This window comes from Pseudophryne corroboree, chromosome 11, assembly GCF_028390025.1.
Source record: "Pseudophryne corroboree isolate aPseCor3 chromosome 11, aPseCor3.hap2, whole genome shotgun sequence".
Lineage (NCBI taxonomy): Eukaryota > Metazoa > Chordata > Amphibia > Anura > Myobatrachidae > Pseudophryne > Pseudophryne corroboree.
In genome coordinates, this window is record NC_086454.1 from 198,807,380 (window position 1) to 198,822,691 (window position 15,312).

General features: G+C 46.9%; 1 protein-coding gene across 1 annotated transcript in view; it reads left to right on the top strand.

Moving 5' to 3' along the window:
• LTBP3 (latent transforming growth factor beta binding protein 3) overlaps window positions 1-15,312 on the top strand; it is a 282,983-nt gene that overhangs the window by 84,254 nt on the left and 183,417 nt on the right. The window contains exons 11-12 of the mRNA XM_063945201.1: window positions 14,156-14,251; window positions 14,342-14,467. Of these exons, the coding sequence (XP_063801271.1) occupies window positions 14,156-14,251; window positions 14,342-14,467 (222 nt within the window). The remainder of the gene's footprint in view (window positions 1-14,155; window positions 14,252-14,341; window positions 14,468-15,312) is intronic.

Here is a 15,312-nt window from a genome sequence, read left to right on the forward strand (position 1 = left end):
TCATGGCTATTACCAGACCACAGGACATTAGAAGTCTTCAATTCTTGGATCCCTGGGACACAGACTGGAGCAAGCTGTGCACACCTGTATGCAGCCCTAGATGTCTCTCACTGCACCAGAGACCATCTATATGCATCAAATGACCACCTAGTCACCATCAATCCCCCTGCATCTGTGCCCCAATCTCACACCCAATACCCCTGCTTCGGTGGGAGCGTGCCGCGGAAGCGGGAGGAGGCTTAGGCCAACTCTGCGGGTTGCGGCCCTCTCACCTCTGCGAAGCCGGGGACTGAATTTTGGAGGAGTTCCCGGACTGGAACCGGAGCCGCGCGCGGGTGGCTGGGTTCGTCCCCACTGACGGGCCGCTCGGCGGCGCTTACCTCTCCGCGCCCTATTGCTCCTTGGACTCATCCTGTGCGGCTGCAGTCGGCGGAGACGGAGCGTTCGGGACCTCCGGGCGGAGGTGCTCCACAGCGGCGGCCATCTTGGATCCTTGAGGAGTGGGAGAGCTCTGGCATCCAGCACCTGGGGGACCTGTGAGTACCATTGGCGGTTTTTGGCTGCGGCCCTTGTACCCCCCTCAACTTCGGGGTACCTCTACCTCTGCTGCTGACCTGGCCGACGGTGCCCTGCACTCCCCCTACCTGTCTTCCCCACTCACGGAGCCGGGAGAAGGCAGCGCTAACACTCGCGCCTTCCGGCCTAGTCGAGCCCCGGAAGCCTGGACATATAATTTGAGCCGCGGCCGGGTTGTGAGCTCCGGGACGCGAGCTCCACAAGAGACCGCTGTGGTCGCCCGCGGAGGCTCCCCGCCGGCTTGATACCACCCTGGGCTCTTCCATCGTCCACCGGGGGCTCTCCGCGCGGCTGTGTCCTGCTGATAGAGGCTGACTGAGGCTCATCGTGTGGGCTGCCTCCCCTGCTGCTCCACGGCGGCCATCTTCCTGGCAACCTCCAGTAACAACACAATCTTCTCACCTGGGCTGTGATACCACCGGCTGGGGGATATAACCAACCTTCCTCCTTTTTATGTGGCCCTGCTGCTGACTCCTGTGCCTACAGATAACTGCATGATGTTTATTCTGCCATAATGTGACCAAGCCGCGCAGAGGGGATGACGTGTTGCAATACCTCCTGGGATATGTCTTAACAATCCCTTCCGCGAGGCACTGTTCTGGATTCTGTTCTCCTCACTCAGACAAATGACAAGACGGCGCCGTTCTGGTAAATCATCAAAAGCTGAATCCGCAACCTCGCAAGCTGCAGCCTTTCGTACTTTATTTGGCACTCCCGTATCCGACTCCACTACCACTGCGCCCCTCTCTGAATCCTTGATGTCGAACATCATGGAAGATAATAGGGCCCCGGCCTCTTCCCCAAAACGCCAATCTGGGTCTGCCAATAGAGAATCTGCCGACCTGGCAGCAGTCCTAATACAGCTAAGCTCTCTTCCGACCCGCCAAGACATCCAGCAGGATTTATCCAACATGGAAAAACGGATTCATGATTCTCTACAAGCGAGTCTCTCCACCATCCAATCTGATCTCACGCACGTAGCAAATAGGGTGGTCGACCTGGAAGACCACAGAGATGAAACGGATTCCAAGCTTGCTGACTTACATGATCTTGTATCTCGGTACTCACGTACCACCATTGAAATGAGACGTCGGCTAGATGATATGGATAACAGAGGTAGGCGGAATAACTTGAGGGTCAAAGGTCTACCGGAAGATGTGCCTCCTCAAGGCTTAGTTGCTGCGTTAACTAGAATATTTAACGACCTTCTTGGTGACGACCCCAGTTCTCAAATTATGTTTGACAGAACACATCGGGCACTCCGACCGAAAGGAGCGCCCACTGAAAGGCCTAGGGACGTCGTCTGCCATCTGCATTATTTTCAAGTGAAAGAGAATATCCTACAGAAATCCAGACAGGCCTCGAATATTGACTTTGATGGCCATCACATACAGATTTTTCAGGACCTTTCATGGGCAACTCTACAGCAGAGACGTCTTCTCCGCCCTCTCACGGAGGCTCTTCGGAAGAATGATATCAGGTTCCGCTGGGGGTTTCCTCTAAGTGTCCAAGTGACCCGTGATGGGACCCGTTATACTCTTGAAGATTATGAAGACGTCCCAACGTTCTGCTCTGCCATGGGACTTCCGTTAATATCACTGCCGAACTGGACGGACCCCCTACAACTTCCCACTGCGTCACTCTCGCGCAGGGAGCCTTGGAAAAGAGTGAGCAACCCCAGATGACGCACTCGTGCCGGCAGGACTGATGATACCTCTGAACCCCCGTGACTCCACTCGTCACTCTAATTTGTGATATCCTTTTTCGCTGCATTATTTCTCTAACTGCTCACATTGCTTTTCCTACTGTATACTTAATGTGTGGGCTTACACTGCTTTGGGAATGTTTACTGTTTTCTCACTAGTAGAGGTTCTATTTGTACTTTGCCTGGGAAGTCTCGTGTGTGCTATACGGGATTGAGCGGAGGGATGGGAGATGGCGGTTGTTTTTTTTTTTCCCTGCTCCTCTCCTTCCTGCCCATGACGTATCCCTCTGAATGACTTATTTAATCAATTATCAAGAATTGTTGCAACCTTTATCACCCTTTGGACCCCTTTCTCTGCTGTACATTTCCTAGACCATGGGATGTTTAGTTTTCACCCATGGCTTTCAAAGCAGAGGTTGCTATTGTATGTTGTTTTCTATGTCTTTGTTTTTTTGTTTTTCTTCTGTTACGCTTTCCGTGTCCTCCTTTCTTTCCTCATGTGTTTCCCCACCAACCCCTTCCCTCCCATGCCACCACCACTCCCAGATATTTCTTGGTGCTAAAATACGCTGGAGCTATAGTTACGGTACATCGTTTAGAATGTTGGTTCCTGCATTCCTTCCATTATTGCTACCTTAAAAATTGTATCTTACAATGTGAAAGGTTTAAATCTTCCGGAAAAGAGGTCAGGCCTGCTACACACCTTACACACTGATGGGGCAGAGGTTGTTTTCTTACAGGAAACACATTTCAAGAAGGGGACTTCCCCGGGTCTTCGCTCTCGACACTTCCTAAATGGTTACTTTAACGATTACTCCGGAGCGAAGGCTAGGGGTGTCGCCATTCTTTTTGCCAAGCATCTGAGACTGACCGATGTTAGAGTTACCATAGCCCATCAGACATTCACTTTCGTTAATCTCTACCTTCCCAACCAGGGCCAAACCCGATTTCTTAGAGATTCACTGGAACTGGTTGAACAAAACCTGGTGGGTACTTTGGTGGTGGGAGGGGATTTCAACTGGGTCCTTGAGCCCCGCTTGGATTCCTCTTCTAGGTCTCTGAGAACTACTCTTAGAGAATCAAGACGTTTTAGAGCTGTTTTGCATGATTTTCAATTGGTTGACACTTGGCGTCTTCTACACCCTTCAGACAGGGATTTTACCTTTTATTCATCCCCACATAACTCATACTCCCGGATAGATTACCTCTGCGTGAGCCATGCCCATCTGGATCTACTGGTTGATGCAACCATCGGCCAAATTGCACTATCGGACCATGCCCCAGTCACACTCACACTCTCTGTCCGTCATCCGCCCCCTAGACACTGGCGCTGGCGATTCAATGAACAACTTCTCCGGGATCCTGTATGCCGAGCCCAGATTGAGAAGGCCATAGAGGATTACATCTCTTTAAATGCGACTGGCGATGTGTCCCCGGTAACATTATGGGAGGCACATAAGTGTGTGATAAGAGGCAAGTGCATACAACTGGGCACTTACCTGAAAAAACAAAAGGTTGAGTGTAGAAACGCCCTGTTGGAGCAAATAAAAAAATTGGAATTGACACATAAATCCACGTTAGCTTCTGATACATTTGTCGAACTCCAAACGGCGAGTCAAGCACTTAATGCTTTACTCAGCGATGGTACTCGCAGGGCATTTCGTAAATGTCGCCATAAATACCATAGATGGGGAAATAAACCCGGTAAACTCTTGGCGCGTGCCCTTAGGGCTCAGAGGTCCCTCACATATATATCTAAACTCACGGATACTGACGGGTTATCGCACGCCTCTGATATAGAGATAGCTGGAATTTTTCATACTTATTACTCGACCTTATATAATCTGACCTCCACCCGTACATTATCTGCGCGCCTGGATCACAAACATAACATACAGAAATTTCTAGATGACATTACTTTTCCGACTCTTCCGACAGACGTTGCTCAGGCCCTAGATGATCCTTTCACTGAGGGAGAACTATTGGCCGCCCTGGGGTCCTCTCCTAATGGCAAAAATCCGGGGCCGGATGGTTTCCCGGTCACATATTATAAAGCCTTTCAGGATAAACTCAATCCCCTTCTCCTGCAGGCCTGCAATGCCATATCATCAGCGGTCCCTCTGTCAGGTCAGTCTCTGAGTGCCTATATTACAGTCATACCAAAAGAATCTAAAGACCCGGCGTTTCCTTCCAGCTATAGGCCGATATCGCTGCTGAACGTCGATATTAAGCTATTCGTTAAACTCATGGCTAATCGCCTTAGGCCATTATTACCAGATATAGTCCACCCTGATCAGGTCGGTTTTGTTATGGGTAGAGAGGCAAGAGACAACACTATCAGAGTCATTGATTTGAAATCACATGCGCAGGCAACTGACACCCCCCTCATGCTCCTCTCCACAGACATAGAGAAGGCCTTTGATCGGGTGGACTGGGATTTTATGGAAGCGGTGCTCCGGCGATTGGGTCTGGGGGATGTTTTTTTACAGAGGATTCTCTCACTGTATAGAGCTCCATCTGCTCAGGTTAGGGTGAATGGCGTTCTCTCTGATCCAATACATATCTCCAATGGCACGCGCCAGGGCTGCCCGTTGTCACCTTTAATTTTTGTCCTGTGTATGGAGGCTCTGGCCCATGCGATCAGATGCAACCCTGACATTGCGGGCCTGCAGTTGGGCAACGTTGACCATCGCTTGGCCCTCTTCGCAGATGACTTACTGGCGGTCATAACTAATCCTTTGATTTTCCTACCTAACCTTATGAAAGAATTCACGCGGTTCGGAATCCTATCGAATTTTAAAATTAATTACTCCAAATCTATGGCAATGAATGTTACGCTCCCACCTGCAACGGCCTCCCTCTTGTCGCAGTCATTTCAATTCACATGGCAAAAATCCCATATTACTTATCTAGGGATTCAAATCCCTTCGGCACTCAACACTATAGTTACCATTAACCACACCCCTCTTCTTCGCAAACTGCGTCAGGAGATGGCGCATTGGCTCACGCAGAGGTTTTCATGGCTAGGCCGTATAAATATAGTAAAAATGAATATTCTCCCCAGGATGTTGTATCTTTTTCAAACCATCCCTTTGCGGCTTCCCCCTCGATTCTTGGCGGAAGCGCACAAGGCGATAAGCCACTTCATTTGGGGCGGACGGAAACCTAGGTTCAAGCATAGCCATCTGTCTAGACTGAAATCTCAAGGCGGACAACAACTACCTATGATTTCTGCATATTATCATGCCACGGTACTGCATAGGATTGTAGATTGGTCCCGCCCCAGTCCATATAGGAAACAGTGGGTCGACCTGGAGTCTTCTTCCACCACTCTTAATGTACAAGCAGTGCCCTGGTCTCCTAAATTTAGCCGCTCGTCACATCCCACTGTGGGGCCCACTTTAGCTTTATGGCGGACGCTTCGTTATAAGTTGGGAGTCTCGTCTAGACGAACATCCCTTGTGCCTATTTTAGGTAACCCGATGTTCCCCCCGGGAAGGTCCACTCAGATTGCTTCTCGATGGGAGGGGGCAGGTGTGACTAGGGTGATTCACCTGCTTGCACATGGCAAACTCAAATCATTCTCTGAGATACAGACAGCGGGCGATATACCTGCTAAGGATTACTGGTTCTATCTTCAGGTGCACCACTTCATTACCTCGCAGAGAGGAGCGATAGACCTTTTTAAGGCTCTTACTCCCTTTGAATCCATGTGCATTCAGGCGATGGCCCCCTCACATGTAGTGTCGGGTATTTACAAAATCCTTCTGCAGGGCTACTTCCCTACTGTCCCTTCCTTCTGTGATGCCTGGGATAAAGACTTAACGCACCGGGGAATTAAGATCCACTGGGACACACATTGCAAGGTTATGGCACAATGCTCCACTAGCTTGGAAGTTGTGGAAACACAATACAAATTACTGACGAGAAGGTACAGGTGCCCATCTCTTTTACATAAATTCTACCCCTCAGTTTCTCCTTTGTGCTGGCGCTGTGGTAAAGGTACGGGCACGTTGATCCACATTTGGTGGGATTGCCCGTCTATTGCCCCCTTCTGGAACACTATTGTTGAACTATCGATAGAGATTTTAGGAGGCCTAGTGACAACGGGTCCGAATTTTTGGCTTTTGTCACACTCAAATATCCCCTTGTCTCACTACAAAAAGTCCCTCCTTAAGCATTTGAATAATGCGGCGAGAGCTGTACTCCCAGTACACTGGCGGTCCGTTAACCCGCCGACAATGTGGGAATGGTTCCAACGCATTGATTTTTATATGCAAATGGAGGATGTTTACTCTGCCGCCTTAGACAAATACTCAGACTATATGGCTACTTGGCTTCCCTGGATCGAATTTAAGACCACTAAGACCTATGCTGATTATGCACCCCTGATTGTACACTGAAGACGGAGGTTGCCAGTACCTCCTCTCTGGTTTGCACATGATCTACATCTGTGACCTTTTCCACTTCCCCCTCTCTTTTCCCCTTCTCCTTCTCTTTCTAATTGTTTCTAAATGTTTGTTGCCTCACACTTTGTATAGTTACTACGTTTATAAGTGATATTGCTACGAGGTAGCTCCTTTCTTCCAATATTATGTCTCATAATGAACGATGTATAACATATGATGGTATATCTGTATCCTTTTTTCTTTTTTTTCTCTTTGTTGCCATCTTTATGACTACAGTTACCATGCTATGAGACTACTGTCAAAGTTTTGTTTTTGATATATATACTGAAGTATATAGGAATTGTTTTAATTTGCAAAATGAAAATAAAGAATAAAAAAAAGAAAAAAGAAGTCTTCAATTCTGAATGATAAAGGGGCTGTATCTATGAAGGGACAACAAGTTTAATTTCTTGTTAAATGCCATTTTCCTAGGGATACAAGTCTTAGCAAATATGTCCTGGCAGAACTATAAATAATTCATTTAGAGCGTCAAGTGCTACTCAAACTACTGTTTATGGTAGTTACAGATAATTGATATTTACAATGCTATATAATCATTGCATGCTGTTTCAGACTTGCTGAAGTTAAAGGACAACAAACACTGCATATTAACCCATAGCTGAATGGGAAGCATAACTAATGTGGCTTGTCTGTGAGCATTCATTTATTTCTCTTACTGGAGCTAGAAGGGATCAATATATTATGTGCTAGCTGGAGTACCCAGCGTTGCCCGGGATTTTAAGGATGTCTGTTTACAAAAATAAATGTAAATATTAAACACACAGAATAAATAACATTGTAGATAGCTGAATACCCGTGCTTCGCTACGGGATGAGGATGGTTAATTAGAATGTTAGTTGTTTGTTAATTTACGTTGGTTGGAGATCTAGTTTATAGGCATATCTTGCTTCCCTGACGCACTTTGTGTACTGGCTGGACCCCTTTTTGTTCCCCCAAGGGACCCTGCTCTTCTCACTATACAACTCTCAGTCTGTGGCTTCATGCTGCCTTCATTCCCCTCCTCACATCATGTCAGTGCCCCAGTGAAATTATCAATTTATTTACAGTTTCTTATATAGTGCAGCACATTATATATCTCCTGATATACTCTGTGCTGGTGGTGGACCATGCTACTTCCACTATATAAGTCTCAGTCTGTGGCTTCCTGCTACCTCCATTCCCCTCCTCACATCATGTCAGTGCCCCTGTGAAATTATCGTTTTATTTAGTTTCTTAAATAGCGTAGCACATTATGTATCTCCTGATATACTCTGTGCTGCTGGTGGACCATGCTACTTCCACTATATAACTCTCAGTGTGTGGGTTTGTGCTACCTCCATTCCCCTCCTCACATCATGTCACTGGCCCTGTCACATGCAGCCCTGTCACCACTGACATATCATGCATGTCCTCAAATAGTCTGTGCTGCTGTCCCACCCCTAGTGGTGCTAGTGGTGTGTTACCCCCACAGTGATTGTTCCCAGAGTGTAAATCATATGTGTAGCAGGTTTGGTGTAAATTACTCCAGGCATTCCAGAGTTATGCTGTCTGCTGAAAAACTCTGTGCTGCTGTCTCACCCCTATGGGTGCTAGTGGTGTGTTACCCCCACAGTGTTTTTTCCCAGCTTGTAAGTCATATGTGTAGTAAGTTTGTTGTAAATTGATCCAGGCATGCAGGAGTTATGCTGTCTTCTGAAACACTCTGTGCTGCTGTCCCACCCCTAGGGGTGCTAGGGGTGTCTAACCCCCACAGAGTTTGTTCCCAGATTGTAAGTCAGATGTGTACCAAGTTTGGTGTAAATGGCTCCAGGCCTTTCACAGTTATGTTGTCTGCTGACATACTCTGTGCTGCTGTCCCACCCCTAGGGGTGCTAGGGGTGTCTAACCCACAAAGAGTCTGTTCCCAGATTGTAAGTCAGATGTGTATAAGTTTGTTGTAAATTGCTGCAGGCATTCCAGAGTTATGCTGTCTGCTGAAATACTCAGTGCTGCTGTCTCACCCCTAGGGGTGCTAGGGGTGTCTTCCTCCCACAGTGTTTGTTCCCAGACTGTAAGGCATATGTATACCAATTTTTAAGTACATTGCTTCAGCAATTCCGGAGTTATGCTGTTTCCTGATATACTCTGTGCTACTGTCTCCCCCCCTAGGGGTGCTAGGGCTTTCAAATTGTTTTAGTTGCCTCCGCCGTGTTTTAATACGCTCGTATCTAAAATTTCATGATCATAGCTTGTAAACTGTAGATTTGTATAGAAAGACAGAAGGACAAATTTTCGCTTTTATATAGTATATTGGTGCACTGTTCCATCTATACACCACCACTCACTCACTTACCATATCCATGAGAGAGATGTATGAAGCTTTCTTAAGACGTAGAAGTGGAAAAGTGGAGAAAATGCCCATAGCAGACAATCAGCTTCTAGCTATCATTTTTAGAGAATGCTAGGTAGAAGCTGATTGATTGCTATGGGCAACATCTCGATTATTAGGAAGGCTTGCTACATCTCCCACAAGCCCCTAGCATTATTTCTCTTTTTTACTCCTTGTATTCAACATCACGACTAACATATACTGTATATGTAAATTCCTTTATTGCAACATTACACACTAAGGGGTCTATTCATTAAGCAGTGAAAATAGTGGAGAAGTCTAGAACCGAACATAAACACAAGCATACAAGTAAAGACAATCATGTATTACTATGTACTGTATAGACACGGTCTAGTCACATTATTATGACCACTAGCTAATAACCAGAGTAACCGCTGTGTGTAGCATGGACAGCAGCTAGACGGGCTGACCTGTCATTTTAGACACACATCTGGTAGCTCCCAGGTTTATTTTGAATATGAGCTGCTCCACTGTAGCGCGTCGGTCGGCCCATCACGCAACTTCATAGCTGATGTTCTTGTCCCAAAAGTCAATGGCCCTCATTCCGAGTTGATCGGTCGCAAGGCGATTTTAGCAGAGTTACACACGCTAAGCCGCCGCCTACTGGGAGTGAATCTTAGCTTCTTAAAATTGCGACCGATGTATTCGCAATAATGCGATTACTAACTACTTAGCAGTTTCAGAGTAGCTTCAGACTTACTCGGCATCTGCGATCATTTCAGTGCTTGTCGTTCCTGGTTGACGTCACAAACACACCCAGCGTTCGCCCAGGCACTCCCACCGTTTCCCCGGCCACTCCTGCGTTTTTTCCGGAAACGGTAGCGTTTTCAGCCACACGCCCCTGAAACGCCGTGTTTCCGCCCAGTAACACCCATTTCCTGTCAATCACATTACGTTCGCCGGAGCGATGAAAAAGCCGTGAGTAAAATTACTTTCTACATAGCAAAGTTACTTGGCGCAGTCGCAGTGCGAACATTGCGCATGCGTACTAAGCGGATTTTCATTGCGATGCGATGAAAAATACCGAGCGAACAACTCGGAATGAGGGCCAATATTCACCCCTTTTTGCACCGGGAATAAAATTGCCCCTTTTACCCATGACGTAAACGAGTGATATGTGTTCAGACGGCCTAATGCACACATTATATACCCACCAAGCCAGAGCACAATACGTGACGTACTTCATGGGCTACGCGCTGTGGAAGTTAAATGTAGGAGGTGGTAATAATAATGTGACTCTCCCTGTATATGTACTGTACGTGCTTTTTACAATATATTAGATTATAAATAAACATTAACTCCTTCACTGCTGAGAGTCCATTTTTTTATGTTTCATCTTTTCATATTCCATCTTCAGTATCACTGTTTTTTACACAGTACCATCACAAATTAAACCTTGTTTTTTTCATAAGACTTTGTATTTCCATAAAATATCATTAGTCTTTTTGGTTCCTTCCACCCTTCCAAAATATAAAAATAAAATAAAAAAATCAGAAGTCCAACAGGGCTACCATTTTCTAATCTAGGAAGCATAATGCAATAAATGAAGGAACCTCTTTTAGTATTTGAGATGGGAGAGGTTCAAGCTTTTGATTCTACCCATGTGTGGAAATGTATTTCTTTTTGTGTACTCTTTACATCAGAAGTGGCCAAAAGCGTCGGACACGCTACAAGCCAATTGCAGTGGACACAATCTGTATAAGCCAGCAGTAGCCAATAAGCATCAGGCTAATTCTTATTGGCTAGCTGCGGCAAACTGAAGCAGCTGTGGCTAGCTGAAGCCATGACTGTCTCTGTAGACTGTCACTGTGACACCGATAGTTGGTAGGAATCAGGCTAATTCTTATTGGCTGACAGCCTCCATTCAGACAATACAGCAGCAGGAGGGAATGGTTGGGGAGGGGGGCTATGGGGACAACAGGACCATCTAACAACAAAAGCTGGCTGGCATGGCTGTAACTGCAACCTCCTGCCATCCCACCCACCTCACCAATGCTGCTGCTGGACTTGGCAGCTCCTCTTTGACCAGATGTGGCTAGCTGAAGCCATGACTGTCTCTGTAGACTGTCACTGTGACGCCGATAGTTGGTAGGAAGGAATCAGGCTAATTCTTATTGGCTGACAGCCTCCATTCAGACAATACAGCAGCAGGAGGGAATGGTTGGGGAGGGGGGCTATGGGGACAACAGGACCATCTAACAACAAAAGCTGGCTGGCATGGCTGTAACTGCAACCTCCTGCCATCCCACCCACCTCACTAATGCTGCTGCTGGACTTGGCAGCTCCTCTTTGACCGGTCAGTCTGTATGGGAGGTTGGCTGGGGAAATTAAATGTTGTGGTGGACAATAGTTTTTTTGGGGTTTTTTTTTAACCCGTGTGGTGGTAATGTGTTCAATTTTTTTCCTGTGGTGTCAGTGTTTGGAGTTTTTTCCTGTGTAAAAAAAGCAATGTGTTTTTTTCCTGTGTGGGGTAGATTTTTTTTGTGTGGGGTACTGCGTTTTTTCCTGTTGGGGCAATGTGTTTGCTTTTTTTTGCCTGTGGAGGCCATTGTGTGATCCAGAGGCGGATGTAGACCTCATGGGGCCCTAAGCAAAACACAGATTTGGCGTCCCTCTTCCTCAAACAATCTTCAGCGTGCCCCCCTTCCCCACCAATTGTAGCAGACAGGTCCCCGCTCATTATGCTGCCCCCCAGTCAATGCATGCTCCTCAATCTGCCCCCCGCCGATTATAGCAGGAGGATGATAGTTATACTAGTGTATTTATTATTACCAGTTATTTATATAGCGCACACATTTTCTGCAGTGCTTTATACTTTAACATTTGTCCATTCACATCAGTCCCTGCCCCAGTGGAGCTTACAATCTATACTCCTTACCAGTGCCGTAACTAGGCATTTTAGCGCTGTGTGCAAGAAACGACAGTGGCCCCCCCCATGTAAGATAGGGGCAGAGCGCGCCGTAGGCGCGCCAAAAATTATAGGGGCGTGGCTTCACTGGGAAGGGGCGGGGCCACAAAATAATAGCAATTCATACTACGGTGCACAGTAGTCTACATTATTCAAATTACGCTGCACAGTAGCGCCACTACACCAGGTAGAGACCCTTTTATACATTACAGCAGACAGTGTCCCCCTTTTTACACATTGCGGCAGCCAGTGCCCCTTTTTACACATTGCGGCAGATAGACCCTTTTTACACATTGCGGCAGCCAGTCCCCCTTTTTACACATTACAGCAGCCAGTCTCCCTTTTAACACATTGCGGCAGCCGGTCCTTCTTTTTACACATTGCGGCAGACAGCGTCCCTTTTTTACAATTACAGCAGACAGCGTCCCCGTTTTTACACATTACGGCAGATGGTGTCCCCCTTTATACACATTGCGGCAGCCAGTCCCCCTTTTTACACATTGCGGCAGCCAGTCCCATTTTACACATTGCGGCAGCCAGGACCCCATTTTACACATTGCGGCAGCCAGTCCCCATTTTTTACACATTGCGGCAGCCAGTCCCATTTTACACATTGCGGCAGCCAGTCCCCCTTTTTACACATTGCGGCAGCCAGTCCCATTTTACACATTGCGGCAGCCAGGACCCCATTTTACACATTGCGGCAGCCAGTCCCCATTTTTTACACATTGCGGCAGCCAGTCCCATTTTACACATTGCGGCAGCCAGTCCCCCTTTTTACACATTGCGGCAGCCAGTCCCATTTTTTACACATTGCGGCAGCCATCCCCATTTTTTACACATTGCGGCAGCCAGTCCCATTTTTTACACATTGCGGCAGCCAGTCCCATTTTACACATTGCGGCAGCCAGTCCCATTTTACACATTGCGGCAGCCAGTCCCCCTTTTTACACATTGCGGCAGCCAGTCCCATTTTTTACACATTGCGGCAGCCATCCCCATTTTTTACACATTGCGGCAGCCAGTCCCATTTTTTACACATTGCGGCAGCCAGTCCCATTTTTTACACATTGCGGCAGCCAGTTCCCCTTTTTACACATTGCGGCAGCCAGTCCCATTTTTTACACATTGCGGCAGCCATCCCCATTTTTTACACATTGCGGCAGCCAGTCCCATTTTTTACACATTGCGGCAGCCATCCCCATTTTTTACACATTGCGGCAGCCAGTCCCATTTTTTACACATTGCGGCAGCCAGTCCCATTTTTTACACATTGCGGCAGCCAGTCCCATTTTTTACACATTGCGGCAGGCGGTGTCCGAGAGAGAGACAGAGAGAGAGAGAGAGAGAGAGAGACAGAGAGAGAGAGAGAGAGAGAGAGAGACAGAGAGAGAGAGAGAGGGGGGGGGGGGATATACTTACCTTCTCCCCGCTGACAGGCTCCTCGTGCTGCTCCCTCGGTGGCGGCAGTGAGATGAGAAGGAGGAGGAGGGAGGGGGAGCAGGGAGCCGCAGCAGCGCTATGTTATTGGTAGTAAGCGCCGCTGCAGCATCCCCCTCTCCTTCTGTATTGGCTGCCGGGCAGCCAATACGGAAGGAGAGGGGGATGCTGCAGCGGCGCTTACTACCAATAACATAGCGCTGCTGCGGCTCCCTGCTCCCCCTCTCTCCTCCTCCTTGTCCGCTGCCTCCGGCGCTGGTCTCTCTCCTCCAGCGCGGCGCACGGCGCACAGAGAGGCGGCATGTAATGAGTCAATTTGACTCATTACATGCCGCTGGCCGTGCGCCCCCAGGGCAACTGCGCTGTGTGCCAAGCCCCCTTGGCACACACGTAGTTACGGCTCTGCTCCTTACCACATGTACACACACACACACACACACACACACACACACACACACACACACACACACACACACACATTCACACTAGTGTTCATTTTGTTGGGAGCCAATTAAACTATTATTATATTTTTGGATTGTGGGAGTAAACCGGAGTAACTGGAGGAAACCCACGCTGCAGCTATCCAGTCAGAATTAGGCCCTTAGAGCATTGTCAAACTGGAAAACGTTTGTTACAACTAATATTTAAGTGCCAGTATTAAACTACACGTTAATATTTCCTTTATGCAGCCCTTGCTTTGGAGCCCACTACGATGGCTGTCCGAAAAGAGCCTGCTGAGTATGATGACCGGAGCGCAGTTGAAATGGCTCCCTTACAATCAACGGGTGAGTTGTAAGGCAACTACTGTCATTAACTGCTTCTAACATTATGGTTCACTTGCCAGTTAAGTATAACCGTATTATTTCCTCCCCTAGAAACTGACCATTGCAAGATAATGAGGAATCTCTGTGGTTATGGAGAGTGTATATCAACCCCTACAGGGTTCTACTGTAGTTGTAATCCTGGTTACAACCTAGATCCTGAGAAGAAGGTCTGTGTAGGTGGGTAATATTAATTAATAATTACTATGCTTATTTTAGTCCAAGAGCAGTAATTGACACTTGGTAAACTTGTACTTTAAATTTTCTTCATATTTAATTCATTGGAGTAATGTACTTCTAATTATACCTGCAGACTCTACTTGTCTATTGGCTCAAGGCTCGTAGCAGTATAATTACCATTGGCATCTCCATGATGTTACCCTATAGTAGCTTATTTATTTACTAACAGTTTCTTATATAGCGCAGCATATTCCGTTGTGCTTTACAATTAGAACAACAGTAATAGAACAAACTAGGTAAAAACAGACAGACATAGCGGTAGGAGGGCCCTGCTCGCAAGCTTACAATCTATATTACAGTATATGCTATAATGTAATGTGCTACATAGTATGTATTAGCATATTATTTATTATGGCAGTATAATGTGCTGTTATGTATAGTAGGAAAGCCATACAAGCTACACTGATCTTCCCTATTGTAAACACACCAGAGACCAGAGACCTGCAGAGATAACGGAGAGAGAGGGCCAGATGTAATGCCGTCCGAGTTGGACAGAGCTACGGGTTGCCGGACGAATACTGGATGTTATTTTAAAGCGACAATAATTTACAAGGCAATACCATGCCTTGTAATTGATTGCCGCTTTAAAAAAGCATCTGAGTTTGGCTGGCAACCCACACCTCTGGCCAACTCCCACAGCCTTACATCCGGCCCAGAGCCATGAGTGCTGGAGGTACAGGGTACATAAGAATAACTAATATTCATTATCATCCTACTTGTTTATTGATATTATTTATTTATTATTTATTTAGTAACAGTTTCTTATATAGATCAGCAAATTCCGT